This window comes from Pezoporus flaviventris, unplaced genomic scaffold (genome assembly GCF_033815535.1).
Source record: "Pezoporus flaviventris isolate CSIRO_AGI_PZ_B2104156 unplaced genomic scaffold, CSIRO_AGI_Pfla_v1 ptg000040l, whole genome shotgun sequence".
Lineage (NCBI taxonomy): Eukaryota > Metazoa > Chordata > Aves > Psittaciformes > Psittacidae > Pezoporus > Pezoporus flaviventris.
This window is the reverse complement of record NW_026892588.1, coordinates 10,605,713-10,632,083: the sequence shown is the minus strand read 5'-3', so window position 1 is coordinate 10,632,083 and position 26,371 is coordinate 10,605,713. Positions and strand designations below refer to the sequence as shown.

General features: G+C 44.1%; 3 protein-coding genes across 17 annotated transcripts in view; 2 read left to right on the top strand and 1 right to left on the bottom strand.

Moving 5' to 3' along the window:
• The window catches only part of PPP2R3A (protein phosphatase 2 regulatory subunit B''alpha), a 55,330-nt gene extending 45,322 nt beyond the window's left edge, over positions 1 to 10,008 (bottom strand). For 4 of the 7 annotated variants that reach the window (XM_061465273.1, XM_061465269.1, XM_061465271.1 and 1 more), the window contains exon 1: positions 9,558 to 10,004. The gene's annotated coding sequence lies outside the window, so the exon portion shown is untranslated. Of the gene's footprint in view, positions 1 to 9,216; positions 9,272 to 9,557 lie in introns of those variants that run through there. The other 3 variants (XM_061465274.1, XM_061465275.1, XM_061465270.1) reach the window with 2 other exon arrangements.
• Positions 10,009 to 12,828: 2,820 nt separating this feature from the next.
• Positions 12,829 to 21,919, top strand: DBR1 (debranching RNA lariats 1). 2 transcript variants are annotated; one of them, XM_061465278.1, is made up of 8 exons: positions 12,829 to 13,106; positions 13,188 to 13,312; positions 13,399 to 13,479; positions 14,754 to 14,839; positions 16,103 to 16,327; positions 17,189 to 17,269; positions 18,686 to 18,831; positions 19,375 to 21,919. In XM_061465278.1, exons 1-8 carry the CDS (start codon positions 12,910 to 12,912, stop codon positions 20,051 to 20,053), a joined length of 1,620 nt encoding a protein of 539 aa, XP_061321262.1. In that variant the 5' UTR covers positions 12,829 to 12,909; the 3' UTR covers positions 20,054 to 21,919. The 2 variants fall into 2 exon arrangements, with proteins under 2 accessions (XP_061321262.1, XP_061321263.1); XM_061465279.1 differs by having other exon boundaries at positions 12,845 to 13,106; positions 13,188 to 13,283.
• Positions 21,920 to 23,541: 1,622 nt separating this feature from the next.
• ARMC8 (armadillo repeat containing 8) overlaps positions 23,542 to 26,371 on the top strand; it is a 67,157-nt gene continuing 64,327 nt past the window's right edge. For 4 of the 8 annotated variants that reach the window (XM_061465261.1, XM_061465260.1, XM_061465259.1 and 1 more), the window contains exons 1-2: positions 23,545 to 23,801; positions 26,162 to 26,238. In XM_061465261.1, the coding sequence (XP_061321245.1) occupies positions 23,757 to 23,801; positions 26,162 to 26,238 (122 nt within the window). In that variant the 5' untranslated portion in view covers positions 23,545 to 23,756. Of the gene's footprint in view, positions 23,802 to 26,161; positions 26,239 to 26,371 lie in introns of all 8 variants that reach the window. The other 4 variants (XM_061465256.1, XM_061465254.1, XR_009745477.1 and 1 more) reach the window with 3 other exon arrangements.

The window sequence follows — 26,371 nt, the reverse complement described above, 5'->3', positions numbered from 1 at the left end:
AACACCCCAATGAAATTCTGAGCATCCTCTATATTCCTGTACAAACAGAAAACCACTTAATCAAACATGCTTATCTCGCAGCTAAGTCATATTATCACATGGGTTTATTTTGTGGCTTTTAAAGGTAAATATCTAGCACCAAGTGAAAGGCCAGACCTGCACCCGATGAAAGGAATGCCCTACATGCACGTTATATCCCACCTATCCAGCTCATAAGGCTGTACGAATGTATCACACAAAAGGGAAGTTCCCGAGTTTGGTGCTGTTGTAATTAAGAACTGAGGATAGCTGATGACTGCTGAACTTCCACATTTTACATATTTTTAAAGTCTTAATTTGCAATTCAGCAGCAGTGACAAGAGTATTCAATGGACTTTGTAGTGTGCCATGTGTGCTCATCACAATTAGGTAGATTTGTACACTGCAAAGAAACCTTCCCTATTTGTTTAGATTATATAAAGCACTGAAACGCTTGCATTCAAGGTGAAGAACTAACTGCTCCAACTACCACGCTGGTATCTGTAACAGGCTGCCACCTGCCTATCAAACATCACAGGCCAAGTTGCATGTTGTGCCAGGGCCAGCTCCTCAGTACACTTCTGTGCCTGTCCTGCTCCCCTCTACGCCCACTGGCACTGCCCCAAAGCCCCATAGGCATGGGAGGGCCTTCCAGAGGGATGATCTGAGCTATGAGGTGTGCCCCAGCCACAGCAGTGAGTCAGGGCGCTGGGCACAAAGAGCATAAACAGAATCGTTTTTAAACCCCGGGGTGCTTCTACCATCAGGCATCAACCCAGGTAGTAAGACTCCACACCCTGCAGCCACTGACTCTCAGGCTTCACTATGGGGTGTGCTAAATGCTCTGCTGAATCAGAGCCTCAGTTAAGAAAAAGTACTGTTGGCTCCCCAATGTTTTCACCTTACAGGACTTAATGGGCTTTGTTCAGACAGGAAAACCCATACTTCTAAGCCTCCAAAAAGTCTAAATGATCCACCAACTCCCTGAGAGTGCCTTCTAACACATTCAGGGTAAGAGGTCTTCTGCTTTTCCTTTTCTGAGCCTTCATCAATTACAAACAAACCTTCTGGCATTTCCTGAAATCAAAGTTAAATAATATTTAGAGAAAGTAGGGTATTTCAGGACAAAAGATCTGATGAAGAATTAATACTGCTTCTGAAAATGCGTGGGATTTTCTCTGAGCTCCTTCCATCTCACACACAGCAAGGAGAGACTAGTAGTCTTCAGGAGAGAACAGTCTGGGTTTACACCTAATTTGGGAAATAAATACATCTTGATTAAGTTATTCCTTAATTAGAGAAATAAGGTATTAGAATCACTATCTCCTTTTTTATACAACTCCAAGGGTAATTTTCTCCCTAAGGTTATTCAAGGTGCTGGAGCACTTCATTCCAACTATGCAAGACCAAAAAACCCAACAAAAACACACAGAGAAGAACTACAAAGCCCCCCCAACCAAACCCTATTATTGTATAGGCAGCACAAATACATATAGATACAGAGTAGAAACTATTTTCCTCATTTTTCCCCTGGCTTGACCAAGGTAGCACATGCACAGATTGTAGCTTTATTTTCCAGTGATCCACCAAACATGATCCAGCATGTAAACCTAGTCAAGGCAAAACCTAAGCTGAGAGTATTCCTGTTACCATCTGGGGAACCTGAACCCAAGCTTAGCTTGAATGGACTTTTGTTGTGATTTTCAGTTGCTGACTAATACCTACTAGTTATGAATAGCAACAATGGAAAGACTGACTGCATGAAAAAACATTCATACTTCGTTCTTTTCAGCCTGCATTTCATTCCAGTTGGGGCTCTAGAACAGCCCCCAGTTCAGATATACTGTATAAAGATTCTGTAAATAGGACTGCTGCCACAAAACCAGTTCCAACCCCGAGGATATGGGACTGGCTTCACAATACAAACTGTGAATGAATAGGGCTTCTTGTATGACTGCAGAATAATGCTTTATGTCTTTCCTATCTGCAAGATGACATGAATCACTTTTCAAAGGAAAAAATTATTGCAGATACTAATTATATAAAAGGTTATTATATAAAACACACAAGAAATTCTATTCATGCAAAGATTATGTTGGAGTTAAATAACTGAACAATGAAAATCTGTTAGGATGGGGACTGTCTTACTTGTCAGCAGAAGTCTCGAAAGCTACTAGACAGGCCTCTGCTACCTCTGAAGGTCTCAAATTCAGCAAAGACTTCTTGAACTCTTATCTCCAGCACTAGCAACAACATTATTAGCAATCACAAGCTAGAAACCACCATAACGTACTATGGGGTAAACTAGCCCTTTCTGCACCAATGCATGGCATGAGGATCACTATGCAAGTGTGCTTATTTCTAGTAGAAGAGGCGTTTGGACAAACTCTCCTGTTTGGTAATCTTGCAAAGGACAAACAGAAAGACACACAGAACAGCTTTGCCATTTGGACAGTCATCAGTACATTTTCAGAAGCATTATCCTAGCTACATAATCAGGTCTCAGGTCTTACCCTCTTAGAGGAGCTTGTGGTGGCAAAAACCAGCATATAACTGCATCCTCTTACTTACAAATATGTGACTTTTGTTTGCAGTTTACCAAACAAAGTATCAATATGCCAATGCTCAAGTAACAGTATTATAAGACATACAGTATTTCCTAGGAATGCTCTCCTAGCCTCCAACTCTCTCCAGCTCATGAGAATTGTGAAGCTGGATTTGGTTTCTCTGTACTTAGGAACCTTCAAAGGATTTCCCTCCCATGTGCTTAGGCATCCCTCAGATTCAACAGAAACCCTTCACTTCTTTTGAAAAGACTTTCCATCACATACCGCCTCTTTCAATTCTGTTATTCACCAGCTTCAGTATGTCAAGTTCTTGTACTGAAACAGACCACAAACACTAGACCTGTATGCACATTATCCACAGCATTCCTGAATCTATGGAATTCTACATCCTCCCCGTCTTCACCTTTCCAGGATTATTAATCCTTGATTACACAGTTGCTCTTGTATAGAAGCCACTTTGTGCCTCTGATCACTTACACTGCTCCTCTAATAAGCTCTTCTGGTTCAACTACACACTTTGAGATGTAGAAATCCAAACTGTGCACAATATCCAGAACAGATTATCACTGTAGAGTACCCCCCTCTTCCAAGCCTCACTGTTTTCAGATAATATATTCCAAAGCATCTGCTCTCATGGCCACCTAGGTTAATTCATGCATTCTGTCCCTCTTGTTAACCCATCTTTCAAGGGTAAACAATGATAGTGCTGTCCTTTGTAAAATGTGCAGGGAGCTACCTAATGATAGAATGCTCTATGCAAGTGGAAGGTTTTCACTCTTAAAGACTAAAATTTTCATACAGTCTCATAAGAAAGGCTGGGAGATGGGTAACAACAATGATCCAAAGGAACTGAGCAGGTTGTCTGTCAGGAATGACTGAGCAGGACTAGGCATTTCAGACTGGAAGAGAGATGACTCTGGAAGAATATCTATTCTTCTATAAAATTATGAATGGCATTGAAAGGGTAGATATGGTCTGACTCCTCACCTCCTCCTCCTCCAGCACAAGACATGGGTGCAATGACGTACTGCAGGAAGTAGCTTAAAAAGCACACATGCAGCAAACCTCTGAAATGCCTCAAAGGATGTCATGGACCCAATAGGGTTCTGGGGAATCAAGAGGTCATGTTTTAACACTTCCTCTGTCAGCAGTTACCATCTTTGCTGGGGTACCACTTGATGCCCTCTAATTCTAGCTGTATTTGGGCGACAAAATAAACAGGAAAGAATTGCTTCATATTCCCATGGTGGCAGATTACTATCATAATCCCTCCTCTTACCCATCCTACTTCCAATCATGTATTTTCCAGGCTAAGCTTCAGTTTATTTGGCTACTCTTCTTACTAAAAGCTATTTCAATCATGCTCCTCTGTGTTTCCCCCTATTCTTACTCTAATTCTTTGGAGAGGGGAGAATGTCTGCCCCTAACTTTGAGGAGGGTATGTTATTCATTAGAGAAACATAAAACAGATCTACAGCTTGGCATCCTGATTTGCTCCTTCTCATTTTCCTAGAGATCTCCATTATTCCTATTTGCTCCTCCTCCCCCCTCCCTTTTCTTTTTTTTTTTGACTCCTGATCATAGTTTTGCAGAGCACTATCTGGAGTACTTAAAAGATCTTTCTCTAATGGCACAGATTAAGAGCTCATCACTACGTAGACACAGTTGTTTCTCTCTGTGTATGTAATTTTATCACTACTCGCATCAAATAAAACTCACCTACAAGCAAGTACTGCGAGAACATTCTGCACCCCCAGTCACCTCTTTTTTCTGCTACCCTGATTAGTGATTTTCAGCATATACTGTCACCTCATACTCAGCCTCTCTTCCAGACCATTTATAACTATGTTGAGCAACACAAGCCTGAACACAGATCCCCATGGGATTCCACTAGTGATTACTCTTCACTAGAAAAGCTGACAGTTCTTCCTACACTTTAACCAGGTATTAATTACTGAAAAACCTACACTCCTTCTCCATAGCAGATCATTTCATTTAAAAAGCATTAGCAAAGAACGCTCTCTGAAAATCCAGAAAAGGCAGAATACTCATTCACCTCTTGTGTCTTCCTGTTGAATAGCCTCAGACCATCTACCTTTACCATCTGAAGCTGGACTTCAGCATTCTTGCAGTGAACCATGAAGGTCACTGCAATGGGAACACTTATCAAGGCAGGCTTCCAAATAGACATGACCTTGAGAATCACCATCCATGGCAGAATAAATACTGCTCTGCAGTCCATATAGATTTGAAGAAGTCAATTTTTATATTAGGAAATCTTGTTTCAGTAGATTTACTGTAAAAATAATCTCCCAACAGTAACTTAAATACAAGCTCTCCATGTTTGTAGTAGCAGTGATGTAAAGCAAGCCCAACACTTCAAAAGGTTTATACTTGTATAAATAACAATAGTCTAGTCTACACTTCTTAGAAAACAAACCTGGCAGCAGACACTAAACTATTGTTCTAAACTACTGACTTGCAGTTAGTGAATGCTGTATTATTCAGTGTCATTCCTTCAGGTTAAGTCACAGGGTTCTCTAATATTCCAGTGCTTCTATACCCTTCGCAAATACCAGCATGAAGGATCTTTGAACACCAGTATACTAGAAACTGTTAGGGATGACAGATGTATGGGCCTTGTAAAGCCTGTCATTATGGGCCTTGGCTGGGGAGGACAATAGTTAATAATATCAAGAACGATTTCACCCTTTTCAACTTTTCTGAAATATCTTTCTTCAACTTTTCCTCTGCAGAGACTTGGAGCAAAAACTGACCAGACAGGAATTTGTGTCCCATGAGACTGGTTTCCAGTTCTACAGATGAGACAGCAAAAGAGTAAAAGCTCACACGATTTTTCCACACAACACCAGTCTGTTAAGTAGAAACAACTTGCTAACTATTTTTTGTTCCAGTCCCATGTCTCTCTAAAGCTACTATTTAATTTTAGCTCATTTATCAGGCCCAAATACATCAACATACATGTTGAAGCTTAGCAAGGTGCAAGTAAAAATAAACAACAAAAAACCCCAATAAAACACACTGTAGGAAGTATAACCCTAACTGAGCTTTGTCATGCTGACAGAAATTAAGGTGACCAACCAGAAAACACAGGAGGTGAAACAGCTTCAAAAGCATGTAATTAGCAATGCTCAGAGCAGGGGTCAGAGCCATCTTGATTAAGTAATGCATCTCTTGGCTGGTTATATCCTTATATGGAAGGGGATAACTTCATATTTGCAAGCTACATTTATTTTCCCTGGAATCAGTTAATTTAGAGTTAACAGTATCCAGCTACTTTCCACAAAGTGATTTTATTAGACTGTTAAAATAACAGAGGAAGAGTTGTGTCCAAGGCAGCATTCCCTCAGTTATTAACCTTTGTTGATACTGAGGTTCCAATATACAGACTCCCTGAACACACTTTGGAAACTTATTTCTGAGTTAGGTAAAACTCCTCCGTAGCTGCCCAGCCATTTGCTAATGATCTACAGAGTACAATAAATCTTTAAATTAATAAGAAAAACCAAAACTTGTTTTCATTCCTTGCCAATCTATTCAGAACACATACATTTCTCACTGCTGTCCTATTTGGCTTATGTGTCTTATCTGCATCTCGTTGCTCTTTATTCACTTACTTCCTCATGCAGTCAATAGTTTTGGTAAAGTTCTCTCTGTCTAAAGTGACATGCCATTTCTCCAAAGTAGCCTCAGTTCCCAGCCCATATCTGGCCCCAGCTCCTGAGCAGGTCAGCAATGAGAACAGTGAAATGCCAAGCTGGAGAGAAGCGATGCAATTCTGTGCTGCACACACATCCTTTCCTCTGATGCATCACCACAGCAGTACAAAGCTAGCAGTCATTTCCACCAGTCATACCTTCCACAAGCCCATTCCTGCCGGCTTTCCATCTCACACTGAAGAGGAGCAGCTGTTGAAATGTAACAAATTATGCCAAAAGGTGCAAAGTGTCCTAGCATTCAAGAAGTTTGGCACTCCTACAGCCTTTATTGCTTATAACTTTGATAAGCCACACCACAGGCACAGAGCAGCACCATCAAAGCAACACGTAACTTAAGCGGGGGTTAACTTTTCTAACTCATTTCCTCTACCAAGGAAAAGGTGTTTGAGCCCAACATCCCAGCAAGACAGAGGAAGTATCTTCCCCTGTATCTTTAACCTGGGACATTTAAAAAACAAACAAGAAAAAAAAAAACCCAAACAAAAACCAACCCAACTTTATCTGCCTCCCCAACCCATGTATTTAAAAAGAAACAGGTTAGAAAGCTAAATGATACACACAAAACCCAGAAAACAAAAAAAAAAGTGAAGATTGCCTTATTTTAATTTGAGTGAACAGCTGTGCTCACATTCATGAATCCTAATATTCTTTAAAACGACTAGTCATTTTTCACAAGCTTGCCTGTTACCTGTGTGACCTCAGGTATTGCTCCCTGCAGTCTATTCATACACAATCCTGGAATTAGAATTCTTTTTTTTCCTTCAGCACAGTATTTACATGCTACTTAATCATTAACTTACTTTCCACTACTATCCTCATTTTACCTTGCAAGAATTGCTGCAAAGAGAATACATCAGTTTTTGGTGCTCAAAGCCTGATTTTCCAAAGTATGTGACATGACAGCAGGTTTCATGTGGTCAAGGCACAGTACCTGCTCAGCTGCACATCAGACATTCCACAGATCAGGTCCAAGGACATAAACAGCTCAGGAAATACAACAGTGAAGTCTGGTAGAAGCTTGTCCCATCACACAAATTAAACCAGTTCTTAAAGACAGCACTTAGCTACCTTAATTATGAATGAGAAAACTCCCACAGTTCTACTTTGCCATCCAGTTTTTGCCAGCATTGGAGCTCAGGATCTAAACTCTAATTTAGTCTTCAGAAAAGTTCAGTTCAGGCTAACAGAAGAAAACCTAGTCTTATGGGGAAGAACAGCATGCAATCATTCAAGTAAAAACAGTATTGAAAACATTTATATAAAGGAAGTGAAGCAAGATTGCACAGCAACCTTTGTGCTGGATCAACATGCACGTAACTCAGAGGTACTGTTTGAAGGATGGAGAAAGGTTCTGGGTTTTGTGGGGTTTTTTTCCGCTCTTTTACAAGGAGGAAAGAACTAAAATGAAAACAAATTCCACTGCGCAGCATCATATTTACACCTCCAGGGATAGCAGCAATGAGTCTTAGACCACATGGCTCCACTACAGAGATTTCTGAAGTGCCTGAGCCACAATATGCTTCACCTGCTCCACAGGTTGCAGCTGAAGGAAATGAAGTAGATGCTTTACCAGTGAATCTCTGCACTCTGCCTCTGAACTTGAGCCACTTTGCCCGTAGCTACCTTTAACACTGCACTGCTGTGCAAATTACGAGTACAAAATAGGATGACACATGACAGTGGTTGCAATGGTCTAGGTAATGGAAACTGGCTATGTGCCATCAGAGAACAACTTTTTTATTTTATATGAAGTCAAATGTAAATCAGTCTCAGCTGATATACAATGTTACCATTTCCAGATACATAAATACTGGAAACACCTCCAAAACAAAAAAAAAAAACAAAACCAAAGCAACAACAAAAAGCAACCCACCACTCTCTCTTGCTTCAACTTCTCAGAATACAACAGCCATTTAATAGGTAATTTTACACAACTGAGAGAAATCCAGCAATACTGACAATTTCTTCAAAGCTGTCACAGAAATAACTTCCCCACATGTAACCTGTGAGAGCACACTTACCAAGCTTGAGAGATTCACAGGAAAATCATGACAAGAGGTGGCTATCATAAGTAAATGCTTGGATTTATTTCCTGAAGCTGGTATCAGATCATGTGAGGTAATGCCATGACACCACCAACAAAAACGTACCCAGCTTTTCACTTCAACAGCAAACAACTGTGGGACTATTTACCTCTTGAGCTCTTTGCACTGCTAGCCTGCCTTTACAGGGAAAATGGGGGCACATAAAAGCACACCTTCCAGGGCTGCTTCTCTAGTGTGGAGAAGAGGTAATAAAATTAGCACCAGCCTTAAAAACATTTACGTTACTTGAGACAGTGTAGTGTGATAACCTTCAGAAAGTATCACTACGTTAGGAATATGTACTTCAGTAAATAATTCCATTAGTTGTTCAATCTCAGTTTTACAAGTTTATGCCCAACTTAATCCTGGATTTGCCTACCCACAAACCGAGGAACCTTGTGCCCACGCTGTTCCCTTCTTGCTCACGAAAAAATACTTCATAAAGCATAGAAAAGATAGCCCTACTTTCATGTATTAACGGCTGCACTGAAGACAAAGGTCCAGACACACAGGGTCCTGCAGCAAGTAGCAAGCAGCAAGCATTCACCGAAAAAGAGAACAGCATAAGTAGAGACGATCCTTCAACGGTGTTAACCACCTGCTTTACAACTAACAGCTTCGGGCCATCCCGAACTGGAAACTACACCCAGACCACTGTGCTAAAAAGCCGTTATGCCTCTCAGCACATTGTCAAAACAATTTCAGACAATTTATAGCCTCGCTTTCCACACCCCCACCTCGTACTGGTGCTCACGTCTAAAACGCGTGCGATGCGAGTATTTCTTCGCCCTTCACCCTCTGTACTACCTGGTATCTCCATCCAGGCACCGCTCCCCACAACCGCGGCTCAGCCCATCTGTCCCGACCGCACTCCCAGAAGCAGCCCGTCAGCAGCGCCGCTCCCCACAGCCCCCGGCGCGGCCCGCAGCTCCCCGACATACCCTGTCAGCACCGGCACCGACAACGGGACGGTTCGCCACCGACACACAACACACCGGCGCCCCCCACCCCGAGGGCCCGCCCGGCACCTGCCACCGGGCCCTGAGGGGAGCAACCGCTGTCCCCAACCAGGGAGAGCCAGCGACCGCTCGATCCCACCTCACCTCCGCGTCGTTGTCACCCCCTCAGCGGCCCCGCACCACACCTACCCGTCGGGGCAGCGCCCCGTCCCATGCCGAAGCCTCTGCTCCCGCCGCTGGGCACGCTCTCACCGCCCGCCCCGTCCAGCCCCTTCCGCGCAGCTGGGGGGACCCCGCCCTAGAGGCGCGGCGGGAGGGCCGCGGGCGTTCAGGTCGAGGCCGGGCTATGAGGGGGCGGCGGCGGAATGGCGCTGCCCGCGCTGAGGGGAGAGGAGAAGGAGGAGGCGGGAGAACGCCGCTCCCCCCGCGCGCGTGCATGCGCCTTGCTCCGCCCCTCCTTCTCCCCACAGCCGCCGGGTGTGAGGAGGGGAGCGCGATGGGGGCCCTTCGCCTGAGCGCCTGTACCACAGCGCCGGCCGGGCGGGACCCCGGTGTACCGGGACTTAGCGTCCTCGGGCGGTGGCTTGTGTTGTGTCTCGGCCACTCGGGAAATCCGGCAATACACCGTTGCTTCATCTGTTGGCTTCATCGGGTTTTCAGCCTCCTTTGGCTGGAGGCCATTAGTAGTGTCCGCCAGCAAAGCAGCGTGATGAGTGCCTCCGAGAAAAGGTAAAAATTAGAAAAATTAAGAGGCAAAAAAGCCAAAATGCAATTGGAAGGGCCTCAGTGGCGAGGCCCCGAGTGGTGCTTGTGTTGACAGTGTGTTTTGCTACGCTGCAGGTCGTGGTTTTACGTTGCAACTCCCAGTACTGCAGGAGGAGGTGCCCAGCGACACCGGAACACAGCTGCAGGTAAGCCTTGTGATGTTTAGGCCAACCTCACAAGCTCTTGCTTAGTTGCAGCAGCCTCTTTCTTCAGTCGCACACATGCACACCAACGTGCTACCCCATGCTCCCTCGCAGCTTACAGGGACACCTTAAAATCCCAGCTGGAACGCAACAGGTATGTCTCCTGTGCCTCCATTTTATATTCCTCTTCTTCACCAACATGTACACTACTGCCTCCTAGCACTTCTCCCTCATACATTCCTTCTCAGCCACGCTATTCCTCCCTAAAAGTCTGAAACAGATGTCTCCTTTTTGCTATTCCTCTTCATTTTAGTATCTTCTAAATGTGCTGGAAATCCTTTAATATCTTCTAAAAGCACCACAAAGGACTTGGGAGGAAAATCTCCAAGAACATCTTTCATTCTGTTCTGGGAGATGAGGGAAGCAATCCTGTCATCCACTGCCCCTTAGGATGCCTTTCATTCTTCCTCTTTCCTCTGGAGAGGAAATCTTAATTACTTCCACGTCACTAAATTATCATAGTTAACTCAAGAAAGAATCATTACTTGTCAGGCCAAAAAGGCAAATACCTCCTATCCAAAGCATCCACTGATCTGCTGGGACTCTTCCCTCTTGGCCTCACAGTTCCTTCACCTGTTGCGCAGGACAGGGTGTGCATTTGGTCACATCCAAGAAGTGAGGGTCCTCTGCTGGAGGACGGGACATGCAAAGATAAGAGACCTGCATAAGCAGTTCAGGCCAAGGGACTATGACTACAAAGCCCAATCCATAGCTAGACAATGGAGTGGAAGAGGACTGCGCTTCAGTCACAGGGGTGAAGGACCTTCACGTTCTTGAAGGACTGGACAGAATTACAGTAACACGGTTAAAACATTAACTTGCTGCTACTTACCCTGTAAATAGTAGCACGGCTACTAGAAAAAGCCAACTAACCAAACAACCCTTACAGACTTTACTGTGTACCAATTTACTTGGGATAAGTGGCACATGGAGTATGAGAAATGAGGCAAGCTAACAAATCCGGGAATTAAAATTGCAGTATCATCTTATCTTGACTGACTGGAGATGAATTTGGGTAGGCAGGAGAAGCATCTGCTCCCTGAGATAGCGTACGTTGGGGAGGGTGATTTCCAGAGACTCATGGACTTTTTCTGTCTTTCACCCATTCCCTTTCAGCAAGTCTGAGATGTAAATTGGAGGGGCTCCAGCTCTCTCCCAGAGAACCTGTAAAACCTTCCCAGCAGATGTGTGGGGCTGACCAGATTCTCACAGCACACCTAGGTGGGTGTCAGCAAAATTAGTGAACGAGTTTCATGCACCCAGGACTGCTCCTGTGTGTGCTTTTACCCTGGAGACCCTGGGGGGGGGGGGGGGGAGGGAATGTGTTAAAAGCCAGAGGAACTTTCCCCTTCACTTCAGCTGGGCTTGGATGAGAGTCCCAAAGAACACACAGTAACCTGAGATTGTGAAATTATGACATGTATCAGAGAACACTCATATTTTCTTAGTATCAAAAGGGGGATCATTATGTAATACTTGCTATGGTAGGGGAACAGGAATGTTTGCTTGGTTTCATGATTACAGGGTAAGCAGCAGCAAGTTCATGCTTAATTATGTTCTTGTAATTTTGCTCCATCCCTCAAGACTGCTTCAGAAAACCCAAAACCAGCAAACCTGAACAGTGGAAAGTATCTGGAGTGGGTTTTGTGACACACAGGTACCACCCTATGATCCGGTTCACTGCCCTTAAAACCAAAGAAACCACTGCTTTCCAAATGAGGGAGCCTGACATTCTGTGAGTAAAACGGGAGATGCCTGATTTTTTGCCCTGCCTTGTGCCCCATTGCCCTGGTAAAGGCATTGACTGCTCCTGTCCTATGTTAGGAAGTTACAAGAAGCCAGTGCTTGAATATGCTGAAAATATGCTTGCTTAATGCTGAAGTGGCAGGACAAACACACTGAAGGAATGCCATGTCCTTTGCAAGCCCAAAGCCTGCCTTTTATTGGCACAAATGCCAGGCAAAAGCATGCACAGCTACTGCTTGCTCTGTTGCTGCTCCACCAACATCTTTGCTCCTTGTTCTTGTGCCATGCAATGAGAACCAAGTGAAGCCTTGCAGCTTCCCTGCTAAGCTGGCAGGTAGCGTGGGCTGCACTCACCGGCTGTGCCTGTGGAGAGAGCTGCGTGGTGGTTTGCGAGCTAAGCAGCGTTCCCTCTGCGGGGCCCCCTGCCCCGTTGCAGAAGGCATCGCGGGTTCGCGAAGCTCGGTTGCGTGTAACAGGCGTTTCTGACCGATTACGGTTCGTTGTGCCGGGGCAGTTCCCCCCTCCCCTTTGTGCAGGTCCCACCTGCCAGCGGTGTGACTCTTCCCCGCGGCTGTTGGGGAGAGAGACGGGGAGCTCAGCGCTAGATTCCCTAGGCCAGCCTGACAGCCGGCGAGCTTGGAGCGGCTTTGGCGGGCCTGGGCACCCGAGGCCGTGGCTTCTACACGGGCTAGGGGGGACCGGTCGCACCCACCGAGCTCCGCCGCGGTGCCGGCACCGGGGAGGGCGGTGGTTAGTGACGTAGTTGGTGACGAGAGTGGTGACGAGGTAGGCGCGCGCGGCGCGTGCGCGGTGGCGGGGCGGCGGCGATGAAGGTGGCGGTCGCGGGGTGCTGCCATGGCGCCCTGGACAAGATGTACGAGACACTGGAGCTGCTGCAGCGGCGGCACAATGTGCGGCCCGACCTCCTGCTCTGCTGCGGCGACTTCCAGGCCGTGCGCAACGAGGCCGACCTGCACTGCATGGCTGTGCCCGCCAAGTACCGCCATATGCAGACCTTCTACCGGTGAGCGCCGCCCGGCCTGGCCTCGTCCCACCGGGGCCCGGCACGGCCCACCCTGCTACAGCATCTGTCGTTTCTCCTCAGGTACTACTCCGGCGAGAAGAAAGCCCCGGTCCTCACGGTGTTCATTGGTGGGAACCACGAGGCATCCAACCACTTGCAGGAGCTGCCCTACGGCGGGTGGGTGGCGCCCAACATCTACTACCTCGGTAGGGTTTCCCAGAGCCGTTTTCCCCCCCAGCCCTTCGCCGTGCCCCAGCTCCGCCGTGACAAGCCGCGCTCCCGTCTCTCCTAGGTTACGCAGGTGTTGTGCGATATCGCGGAGTGAGGATTGGCGGCATCTCCGGCATCTTCAAGTCACACGACTACCGGAAAGGTATGGCTGGACAGAGCGGGCCTCGCTGAGTGGGTAGCCGGGAGGGAAGCACTAGGCCCGAGCTGTCATGTGTGGGTCTGTCTGTGCCTCCTCTCTTCTAGACTGACTCTTATGATGGAAGCCTTTCTTGGCTCAACACACGGATTTTTCCGGAGGTGGTAGATGAGTCGGTAGCTGTGTGGTGACACAGCAGGAAGCAATGCACCTTTTAAATGTTGTTGTTGGAATAGTCTTGTTTTTCCATGGTAGTGACCTTTTAGCATGCAATGGAAGACTGTTTCGTTTTCCTTGTGTGAAACAGTCAATAAGTATGATATTGTACAAATGGACTGAGGCTTAGTGTTGGTGCATCTCGGGATTGGTTCCTCCTGGTTATATGTTTGTATATTCAAGTTATTCCTTGGAAGGGTCTCCATCATTGTACAGATGATATCTGGTATTACCTAGAAGATATCTAGCTGAATCATAGATTTATATCTAGCTGATATGAATCTATACATTCATATCAAATAGAAGATAGTTTAGCCTTTCTGATCTCCTCAACACATTAAATAGTGCTCTCTTACTTACGATTTCTTGTCCAGTAATATTATGTTTAGTAATACAGTGCTTCAGAGAAAACATGATTCTGTCAGATATTTGTTAATGCTACCTAAATTTGTTATCAAGCATACCTGCTTGATATGCTGAGTGTTGCATGGGGAAATTAGGCTTTGTCGACAATAGCGCTGACTACTAGAAAAGAAATTTTTCTGTCCATTCTTAAGAGTCCTTGGGAGCTCTGATAGGCATTCAGGTTTCTTGTCCTGAGGGAAAGTTGGAGACTCCGTCTCTTTTGGCAGGGTATGTGTTTGCACTTCCAGATCCTGTGGTGCCTGTGGGCAATTACAGACATGTTCAAACTGCTGCTGAATCTGTTAAGATGTAGTTTCATGATTGACAGTAGCAATCTTGAAGAAACACGAAAAGATCACAGCCTCAGTGGCCTGAGTCAGTACTCATGCATTGCTTTGTGATCTTTTGGTTTCTACCTCTTTTTGAGTTGTTAGGTCCTAAGTTATGTTCTGGTCACTAACCACTCACAGAGACTTGCTGTGTGCAACACATGCTGGTGTAAGCCTTGTGTAAAGGAAATACAGTGTCTCCTTTGATTGGCAGCCTTGTATTTGGGATTGCTCTAGGTGTCTGTGTAACCCCAAGAAGTTAGCTTTCAATAGCATTAAGAGGCAACTATCAATTTGGGCAACTACTTTTCCTTTTCCCAAACGTTTCAGGCCACTTTGAGTGTCCGCCATATAACCAGCAAACAATCAGAAGTGCTTACCATGTGAGGAATATTGAAGTCTTCAAACTCAAGCAGGTTAGTGAAAAATCTTTTTTTTTTTTTTTTTTTTTTAAACAGTGGTAAATAGTTATCATTAATTTAGAAGTAAACTGCTAAAGCTACTCTGAGCAAATACACTATTGGATAGCAAATCTTACCAATATCTCCTAGCTAATCTGGACAGGCCATTTCATGCTGGATGTTATTAGAATCAGCTAGGTTGGAAAAGACCTTCAAAATCATCCAGCCCAATTGTTCCCCACCACTGCTGAGTCCACCACTAAACCATGTCACTAAGGGCCTAATCTACATGGTTTTTGAACACTTCGAGGGACAGTTATTCTTCTAAAGCTTTGTGTGGCAGTGCATATTTGATCTGAATTGGCACAGGCAGGAGTGATTTTGTTTTAATTAATTGGATAAAATTCACAGAATGGAAAGTACTCCAGCTATACTCCTCTCTTATGTTAGCTTTAGGAAGATGGGGTGCTGCCTTGTCTAACATGCGAGATGGTTGGTGAAAAGTTAACTAATCAAAATTGAACCAGCTGAATAAGCGGATACCAGGTTTCTATGGCTGAACTATTTTTGACTCCAGGGTGAGAAGTTCAAAAGACAGATTAGCTTTAGTTTTGAGCTGTTGCCTACTCCCTGCTTTGTCAGAAGGGCTACTCCCTTTGGCTTAAGTTGTGGTGTAAATACATGTATTTATAAGCATCTTGTGAATGGTTATTCAGGTTGCAGTTGCACACTTAAGTGTTCAGTAGATACAGCAATGCTGCACATATGACAAAGGTTTGCTGTCATTCGAAGTTTCTTATTAGTTGCATTTGGATTTAGATTAGACTTCAGAGGGTGCTTCCTTTGAGGAGAAATGGCTTAGCCATTATCCCTTTTAAACAAAGCTGTTTAAAAATTTTCAGGAGGAAGAAGATTCCTTTGATTGTGGGTAGAGAATTTGCTCTATAACTGTAATTTATAAGAGTCTCCTTCAGAGTGCCTGACACTTACTGTGATGATATGATCTCTTTTATAAGGCAGTATATATAAACCACAGCTGACTGTCTCAAGAAAGTGCAGTACACACCATGGAGACTAGAGTCCCTCGACAACTGCAAAGGCCACCTGAAAGATGGGGCTCAGTGGTGTGCTTCCTTGCTTTGAAAGTGAGGCTATTGTCACAGCTATCTCTGCATTGATCTGAGGTAGAACATGTTACACGTGTTCCATCTTGTGCTGTGTAATTTTGAAAGTTACCATATGTGTTTTATTTATATTATATGCATTTTGGCTTGACAGTTAAAGCGTCCAATTGATATATTTATGTCACATGATTGGCCAAGGAGCATCTATCACTATGGGAACAAGAAACAGCTTCTTAAGATGAAGTCTTTCTTCCGACAAGAAGTGGAGAACAACACGTTAGGAAGCCCTGCTGCCTCAGAGCTTCTGCAGCATCTGAAACCCACCTACTGGTTCTCAGCACATCTTCATGTTAAATTTGCAGCTTTTATGCAACACCAGGTAAAGGGAGTGGTGGGGGAAGTATCAGAAATGTATATATCCCAAGCACATTTAGAATTCCAGTGCAGGTAATCATGTCCAGAAAAGCAACTTCTTAATATTTTTGCTCAGTTATTAAAGCTCAGCTTAAGCTGCAAAACATGAAGAGGTTTTAAGACTACTGAGCTATGTAAGTTAAAGAGACATTATAAATCAGTGGTGGAAGTACCTAATCTTCTTCAGGGACAATGTGAAACAGCTAACATTACTGCACTTGAAACTGATAAAGTTTATTAGAGAATCAGTCTTTTTTAACACTTCACTGAGGAAGGAGACAACTATAAAACAAGGTTATAGAGAAGCAACTGAACAAGAAGAGAGCAGTTAACTGGTGATGGGAGGATACCTGTAGTAAGGCTTGGCAGGTTAAGTTGTCTGGTGGCCTGGGTAAAGCCAAAAGACACCCCCTGTAGGTTGCAGCTTCTCTTGGTTTGAGTTATTCCTGAAAGTGGTGTGACACGCTATTCCTATTTGCAGATTATTTAGCTGTAAATCTGTAATTCTAGACCTATTCTCAACAAGTCTATTTCAAATTATGTTAAGGCTTTTCTTTTTGCTTCAAGGCTATGTGTGCTCAGCTGCCTGGATTAAGGATGAAGTATGGCCCTTGCTTTCTATTGCTGTCATTTGCATCTGGCTTCCTGTTAGACTTCACATAAAGTCTGTCTTTGTCCCACCATCTCTTTCTTACAGTCCCATGCTGATTTTCAGAAAGTCATCTTCTGTATACAGTATGCCTTTGAATCTCTCTATATAACTTATTTAGAATGGTCAAATTTCACAGAAATGGTAATGACTGTGTTAACACCATTTGTTTCCTAGACAAATTCCAAAGAAGAGCTACCAAAAGCAACGAAGTTTTTGGCTCTGGATAAATGCCTGCCACACAGAGACTTTCTGCAGGTGATGACTTTGTGCAGTGGGTTATCACTTTTGAAGTGCCTCACTTATCTGGACTGCTAAGTGGTGTTTCTGGGTACAAGCATAAAAATAGTTCTGATTAATGGAGGAATTGGAAAGAAACTAGGAATGGTCCATGTATAGAATGCTCTTTGTATAGTGTTAAAATAAGCAAACCTTGTGTCCTGTCATGCACGTGTGGTGCTTGCTTATTCCTATTGTTTCTTTCCACCTTAGAACAAACACTTAACTGGAGGAGTAGCCCTACTTTAACCTGAATTGAATCTTCTCTTATGGTGTTTGGGTTTTGTTTTTTTTTGTTTGGTCCCACCCCTCCCCAGATGTCAAACCTAAAAAGAAAGGCCATCCTGGGGCTTTTCTTCTTTTACAGTTTAGTCTGGGTAAGTTAAGGCCTCTGCCTCTGGACTCATGAATGCAGACAGGATTGAGTCCTAAGTTGAATATTGTAATTTCCTTTCAGTTTTCTTAATTCCAGCAGGAATTGCTGTGGCTTCCTATGAGAATGGTTCTGCTTCTTTTTGTTTAGTGCATATCTTGGCTAGGAAGGGCAGTGGACAAGTAGGAGGTCTGGGTTGTGGGAATTCTTAATACAACTGCCAAACTATGAGCAAAACAATGTTCATGTTTGTGGCTTGTGCTGCTTGGGGTGCCATCTGTAAAATCTCATATGGATGTATGTAAAATCTTTTGTTATGAAAGGGAGCTGCTGGCAACGTGTTCTTCAAATGCAGTGAAGTATTTCAGTGATCTTCCTTTAAAGTAGCCCTTTTTTGTCAGCTTAAAGGGAAGATGGTTCATTATCTGTCTTTTGGATGTGTGGTGGTATCCATTTGCCCTAGTAGCTACCTTTGAAGGATAGAGAGAGGATGATCTTTTGCTATGCAAAGGTACACTGGGGTGCTAGTCCAGACTTAGACTCCTGTAGCAAAACTGATCTGGAGTAATACTGCCTCCAGCAGCATGGTGATTCGGCTGTATGTAGCTCTGGTTTAAAGTGTATCTTTGTTTTGTTTATACAGCAGAGTGACTGTTGCTATCAATTCTTGATTATATATTTGCCTAGAAGGTGGTATGAATTTCAAGAGTAGGCAAATTCTGTTTTCCAAGTTCCATAACTGTCCAGTAGCTGTGGCAGTGGGGAGGAGGATGTTCTGCTTTAGTTGCTTGTAAGGTAAAATACAGTAATGCTTTTTTTTACTATTGCTGATTGTCCTTTCTTAGCCCTTTATTGCTGTAAACTTTAGGACTAACTGAGAGGACTTGTTTGAGATCACTATCTCAGTGTTCTTGAAACTTAATTAAAACTGTAAACCATGCAAGTAATACTTGAAACTTTAATCAGTTTCTGGTGCCAAGGGAAATAACTCACCTCATGTGTTTTTGTGGTTTTGTAAACAGATAATAGACATAGAACATGATCCTAGTGCAGGTGATTCGCTGGAGTATGATGCTGAGTGGATTGCAATCCTCAAGGCCACCAACAGTCTTGTTAATGTGACTCAGAGCTCATGGAATATGCCTGAAAAGAATGGCCTTCATGGAAAGTAAGTTGCATGCAAAACAGATGAAAGGGTGATTTTTGCTGAACTGGAAGCAAACTTACCTTAGAATTGTGTTTCTTGTTCTGCAGCTTGTAATGCCTGTAGGTCCTGCTAAATGCCTTGGAGAGCAAAGGGGATTTTGACAAGAGCTGTACTCTAGAGTATATGACTTCTTTGCTGCTCTGCAGGGGCAGTTAGTTTTGTTTTGCAAACTTAGACACAACCATTTGAGGAGTGAAATATACATGGTTGCTGATCATCCTGGCAGTTACACTGTGAGACTGAAAATCAGGCTGGATTATAAGGGTGGGTGGGTTAATGTTTCTTGGGTGCCTCAGTACACAAGGGTGACATAATACAAAAATGGGGAGAGGGGAATGTTAATATTTTCCAAAGGTAATGTACTTAACTGAAAACTCATTTGAGGAATTAGGTGTCTATTGTAAGATGAATTCTTTATCCATTTTATGAAGATTCTCTTTGCAGCGGGAGCAGGAAATAGGTTTTCATTAGCCACACTTGTTTAAGCTTTATACATTTATTTAGGTGGGACTACAGTGCATCAGAAGAAGCCATCAAAGAGGTGTTAGAAGAGATGAATCATAACCTCAAAATCCCTTGTAACTTCACATTGACAGCTGCTTGTTATGATCCCAGGAAGCCCCAAAAACATGTGGAACCAGTTCATACCATCAATCCACAGACCACTGAGTTTTGTGCCCGGTTTGGTCTCACTGACATCAATGACAGGATCCAGCAAGCTAAAGATGAGGGCTCAGTACGAGGTGAATATGAAGAAGAGGAGGAGGAAGAGGAGATGGACAGTACTGGGTCAGCAGAGGAACCCAGTGAATATAGTACAGATAATTCTGGACTTTCATCCATTAATCCAGATGAAATAATGCTGGATGAAGAAGGTGGTGATGAAGACTTGAGTACATGTTCCGTTGATCCTTCTCCTGACCATCCTCCTGACTTCTCTGCAAGTTTTTCTGACATCCGGATCATGCCAGACTCCATGGCGGTATCATCTGATGATGCTATGGACTCCACTAATGAGGAACTGGAGAAATCTGGTGTGAGTAAGCAGGTGGAAGAGAAGAGCTTAAGTGAGAGACCATTAAAGCGCATTTGTGGTAGTGAAAATGGGAACACTGGCATTAAAAAAATTAAGAGAAGGAATCAAGCTATTTATGCTGCAGAGGATGAAGATAAAACAGAATAATACTTCATATGATGTATAACTAAGTTCTCACCCTGCCTTTTTATGGGAAGATGGCAAGAACTGTTGTGGACTACTCATGCTTTTAATGTTACTTGATCTTATTGATATTACTTTCTTAAGCTGAAGAGGCTCTGTGTACCTCTTACAAGGAAGAAGATTTATCTGGATTGAACATCTAAGTCAGAAGCAGACTTTTCCAAGAAAGTACTTTGTCAAAGGATTTAAAGCTTATGTATAATCACCTGATTTTGCTTCAGTTCTTGGTTATTAGTGTATACTACATATCTTTCACTGTACTGCTATATAAGAATTCACCATGTCTGTTTAACAAGAAAAGGAATCTTAAATTATAACTCAAGTCAAAGTAGGAGGATGTCTGACTTACAAGACTGAATGATTTGATTTTACTGCTTTTGTTTTATACTGAACTTTTAATACAAAGTAGCATATGCAATAACTCCATGAACTAAATTTGAAAATAGAATTCCCTTGATTACAAAACAGCAATAGAAGAGTGAAGATTTTTGTTTCTGATGATATTCATGCCACAGAAAAATGTCATAAACAAAACAATGTTGTCCAGTATAGGCTTTTACTTACTGTTTGATAGAGAACAACGTCTCTTAATTTGAAGCATGGCAGTTTTATGTGGACCATGGAAAAGTGCATCTCTTCTCAAAAACTCACTTGTGTGCTGTTTCCTAAAACTTGAAAACAATGTCTTGAAATTAAAATGCAAGTAGTTAGGATGAAGAGCTTCCTAAACATGGACATCATCACTGTCTCGCCTTAATTAAGGCTGGTTTCAGATAAGGTGGTTGATGTTTATAATTATTAGTTGCTTGAGACAATAATGCCTACCATTGTCATTAGCCTGGGGTTTCACCTGTCACTTCTCTTCAGCAGTTTGTGACTTGCCATATTCTTACCACTGGATTTGCGATCTTCCACAATACCTTCACAAACTTCAGCTGAGGGAAGACAGGAGCTGCCAGAAGAGGGACCCTCTTGGGAGTTTTCTGTTTACTGTTCCAGTTTGTCCTGAATTATTAGCAAACTGATTACACTCTTCTGGCCTACAAGGCCAAGGATAACAAAACTTACTGAATTAATGAAAAGACAACGTTTTCAAGCGTATGTCTTTACACTCGCTAGTCTTCCTATCAAATACTGCTGGTGTGCTGTGCTGAGGTTTTGGAGTCCAGACAGTGTGGCTTCCTTATGACTCTGCTGCCCTTGAGAGCACAAATAGCTCCTGTGTGCTTTTGCTCCTCTGAGGCACAGGCACTGTGGAGAGAAAAAAGCATCCTGACAGGAAAAGGGAACTGGACAGGGAGAAATAAGTGAAATGGATTGGTGAGTGTGAGTTATGTTGCAGGGAAAGACTAAGGGCAAGACTTTGTCTTTCTGCATTGTGGGATTCATCTTGGTTCCTCTCCTGTCAGCAGTTCACTGTGAAAACTAAATATGTGTAAGTATTCAGGGGCTATTAAATGGCAAAATTAATGTTCTCCACCTTCAATTAACAGCTTTATACTGGTGGCTACTAACATCCTGGGCTTTCTTCCAGAGGATGTTATCTTGTTTACTAAACGATTAGTTGAGCCCTTTTAATACTCCTCCTCTGTCTGTCTGTGCCTGCTTATCTCTCAGAACACCCACCAAAGAGAACTGTACTAAGATGTGATGGAAAAACTGGAAGTGTTTGGTGTAACCCTCAGGTTATCTAAAGCAGTTGTGAATTATTAGCGACATTACTGTAGATATTTAACTATCTTTAAGGGTCTTGAGTTTGCAGTGCTAAAATTTTAAGCATGCCTCATGATCTGAAGACTATATTGGAAATAAAATATTTTAAGCATAAAATGTGTTGCGAACTTGGAAAGTCTCACAAGATATCCGGGTGTAGTATTCAGCTGTCAGATTGCCTGTGAACTGGAGTAGATTTATGTTACATGTAATAGGTAGACTTTTTAGTCTTATTTGATGTTTTAAAAACAAACTGTTCTGTTGAGTGTTGTCCCATGTCCGTCCCTGTCGTGTCTGTCCCGTCCGCCCCCCCCCCCCTTTTCTGATATGTGTTTCTGCTTTCCATAAAGCAGGAGACTTTGACAAGATAATGATTTTTGAATATTTAAATATATTTTAATACAGTATTTCAGCATCCATTGAGCAGAGTTTAGCTGGTAAATATAGTTAACCTGTTTTTGAGTACAAATCGTGTGTGATCTGTATAATGTCACTGTGCCCTTTCTTGCAGTTGTTCACACCCTCTTTGCAGTCTGAAGTGTCCTCCCCTACTGAGCTTTTGTCCATGATAGGCTTTCCCTGTCAGCAAGATCCTTTGCTGCATGTAGAATTCAGTTGAAGCTCTGAACTTGAAGCATCTCCAGTGAATATCAAGTACTCCACAAATTACAAAAAACACCAGGGAAGGCTGACAAAGTTTATTCAGCTTTTAAGACCCAGATGCTTCAGCCCTCTTCAAAAAGAAGCTTTAGAGGATTTTGAGAACTTTTCAAATTTTTGTGAGAAATTTTGTTTCTTGAGTAAATTGAGAAATTCTCTGTCAAGATCTCTGTCTTGTACCACAGTGTTTTTCAGCATGAGCAACTTGCACTTAGTCTAAAATTATATGTGCTATTCCCTACAAAGTGCCTGAGAAAAGTGTTCACCTGTTTTATTCCAGACCAGCACAGGTGTTTTGTTCAAAGCTTCATCATTTTTTTCTCTTCTTAATTCAAGTATTAAAGTCAGTGTGTGACAGCATCCCGAGCTATTGTGCTCCCATTCTCCTCTGCCATTTCTAACAGCTGGCAAGCCTGTGTTTAACTTGCAACAGCAGAAGTTAACCTGACCTTTGTGCCTTTTACTATCCTACCTGCTGCCCCTTTAATTCTGCTTTGAGGAGCAATGGTTGATAGAATTGGAACCTCCGTGCCACAAGAGGTGAAATACAGGGGTGCTAATACAAAAATATCAGATCTTACTGTGTGAAGTTGTGGGTGTTTGAGGCGTTTTCTACAAAACCTCCAAACTAAAAGATCCATGAAAGCAAAAAAAGCTATGACCAAACCTAAAGTTCCTAAACCGTTTAGTTTCTGTGCAGCAAGGCAGAGCCTGGGAAACCGTGCCATGCCCGTGTCCCAGAGTAACCGGTTCTCCTAACGCTCCAGCTCTGTGGATGAACCGCAGGCCCACGCCCTGTTCACGCTCATTAAGTCCCAGGAGCTCCACACAGGCAGGGGCAGGGCTACAGGAGGGCCTACCGAATTCCATGATTTCTATTCCAGGTAGCTGAAGCTACACTCGGTTGATCGCGATAAGGTCGGGCTGTGACCGTGTACCGCATCGTGCCCATTTCGGTGCTGCGAGAGCAGCCCGCGCTGAGGCCCCTCGGCCTCTCCCTCACGGCCAGGCTCGCGTCTACAGCGTCCTCACGCGGTTCCCGCCCAGGGCGGGACGGGCCATGGCCGGCGCATGCGGGCTGGCGGTGGGCCGCCGGAAGGGAGCGTGGTGTCAGCGTCGGCCGATTCGCCGCGCGGGAGGCCGCGGAGCTCCGCCTCCTTTCCCCCCGCCGCTCTCCTCCCGCCCGGCGGCGCTGTGTTGCGCTCCGCCATGAGGCCGTGCCCGCCGGCGGCGGCAGCGGCGCGCGCGCGAGCGTGAGGGCGCCGCCGCCGGAGCTGCTGCTGCGTCCGCCAAGATGGCGTGCGTGCTGGAGGCGCCGCTCCGCATGAGCGTCCTCTCGGTGAGTGCCGCGGGGCCTGCGCCGCCGCTGCGCTCCTCGGCCTGACCTTGGCCTTTGCTGAGGGGGGCCGGCCTTCCGGCCCCTTTGTACGGTAGCGGGGGTGACTGGGGGGGGCGCGGGCTATGGTGGGCCGCAAGGGTGGCGCGGGGGTCGGTAGGGCGCTCGTTCTCTTGTGTGGCGTGTACCCCGTCATCCCCTGTGGCAACAACTTCTCGAGAGAGGGAGACTTCTCTTCAGAACGGCATCCTCTCTTTTTCAGAGGAGTGCGTTCCTGTTCTGGCTAAAGGTGCCGGGTCTTCTGAACGTGTTTTACCTCATGACACGACTTAGGCTGTTCAGTTGCTCTCCTGTAAATGTTTTTGCCAGTCTTTCCTCCAGCCCCCCGAAGCTCCGATTCAGCAAAAAGAGGCTTCGCTGACATTGTTTTGCGCTGAAACAGCGCGGCTGCGGCAGGGCAGAGCTGAGGCAGGGTCTCTCCCAAGCGCGGCGGGCTGGCGGAGCATGTGGGTGGTGTTTTGGTGGCGAAACGCTAATCCTCTCGTAGGAGCTACTGGGGATCTCCCGGCATGGCCTGTGCTGAAGGGAGGAGGCTGATGGGTTGCATCTGTGGGCAGGGCGCTGGTGTGGCAGGAGGGTCTGACAACTACCGGTAGCTTCCTTGGGGAAGCTGAGAGTAAGTAGAACTGACGGTGCTGCTAGCCTAGTCCTGCTGCTCATCAGGGTTCTGCTACCTGGGAGTAATAATGCAAAAGATGTAGTGTAGATGCTGCTTAAAAGAACTGAATTTTGGGGCTGTTTCTTCCCTTATTATTTCTTAGTGGTTATTAGAACCTTGAAACTGCTGATGTTGGTAGGTTTTTTGGGGACTACTTGAAAAACTTGTTTGCCTGGATACGAAAGCTCTTCTACATATTGCAAACATAATAGTTGATAGGGTGAAAGCTAGGGTATTTTAGAAACAGAAAACAGTGGGATCTCTGAAGTCTAGAAGACTTTTGTGTATAAATATGTAGATCAGGTAGATCAAAGTCTACTGCTTTTGTCAGAAAATACTTTCATTACACAGTGACTATGAAGCTGTAGAATTCATTTTGCATAATTAAATAGTTTTTCTGGAGTCAGAGAAGCATTGCTACCTCTAGATGATTCTCTTTGAGACTACAGGCAAGATGCTGATGGTGCTTCTGACATCTGGGTGGGGAAGCAGGAGCAGATTCAGCTTGAGAGTAGATACTTGTAAAAGCAAGGAGGGGTTGTCAGTTCCCTTATAGCTTCTTTCAGGGAAAATTCAGAAGGAAAAAATATATGAAAAGCCTAAGGAAAAGTTGAGCTGGCAAAAAGAAAAAAACCCAAGACATAATGGAAAAGCACCCTGGCACATGTTCCTGAGAACCTGGAGGGAAAATTCCCTTCCCCTGTCCCATCCTTAGTTTTTGGAACGCTTGTCATGTGCAACTTTGGATCTTCTCAAAGGGAATAACAATTCATTGGTGCGTAAATGTTTAGCTTACAAGCATGGTCCTGTTGCTGAGAGGAGAGTTCACTTTGTTTTACAAAGTAGCTGTGGGAATTACAGAGAATGTTTTGCTGCTGTCTCTGTTGGAGCTGTGTGGGACGCTGTATAGAAGGACAGTCTCTGAATTGTGTACATATGTCATGTTAAAGTCAGTTACAGAAAAATGCCTTCATACAGGCTTCCTTATTTTCAGGAGCTTGTTTGTGGGTGTTCTTCTTGAGCAGCATTAACTGCTCTTAAAGCTTTCTTTCAGGAATTCATGTTTTTTCTATGTAGTAATTAAACATAATAAAATTGGAATTTAATGTAACTGAAGTAGATGCTTTTTGCATGCCCTGTTCACAGCTGACACTGTTAACTTGCTTTGAATCATAACAGGTTATGTATATTACGTATATCATCTTCTTTAAATCGCACTTCAACACAAGCTTAATTCTTTGCGTGAGTGTTGCCCAGCAGTAACATACTACACAGTTAAATATGATTCTGTGGTTTTGCTGCTATCTTGCCTGATAGATTTTGTAAACTTGCTGCTGTGTTAGCCATTTCTGGTTGTCTGCCATTATATGATATAATCTCAGACTTGTTTGGGTTGGAAGGGACCTTAAAGCTCATAATTCCAAATCTCTGCCATGGGCAGGGATATCTTCCACTAGACCAGGTTGTTCCAAGATCATCCAACCTGGCCCTGAACACTGCCAGGGACTGGGGAAGCCACAGCTTCTCTGGGCAACCTGGGTTAGTGCCTCAGCACCCTCAAAAGGAAGAACCTCTTCCTAATATCTAATGTAATTAATTGATATGAAATATTTAAAGCATTACTTTTTTTTTCCTGTCTCCACAGGAGGTAACAGCGAGTAGCCGCCACTATGTTGATAGATTATTCGACCTTGATCCTCAGAAAGTCCTGCAAGGTGTCATGTAAGTCATCTGAAACACCCTTGGGCTGTTGGTTGTGCATAGGCTAGGTTTACTTGAATTCCACTAGAATTTTATGTCAAGGGCCAGAAGTTCTTCCTATCTTTTTTTGAGAAATCTTGTTGGAAAAGTTTTA

Excerpts from the sequence above, each read along its gene's own strand:
- DBR1 (XM_061465278.1), top strand. The coding sequence starts at position 12,910 with ATGAAGGTGGCGGTCGCGGGGTGCTGCCATGGCGCCCTGGACAAGATG. Across the intron at positions 13,480-14,753 it reads GTCACACGACTACCGGAAAG|GCCACTTTGAGTGTCCGCCA; the intron begins GTATGGCTGGAC and ends CAAACGTTTCAG. Across the intron at positions 18,832-19,374 it reads AAGAATGGCCTTCATGGAAA|GTGGGACTACAGTGCATCAG; the intron begins GTAAGTTGCATG and ends ACATTTATTTAG.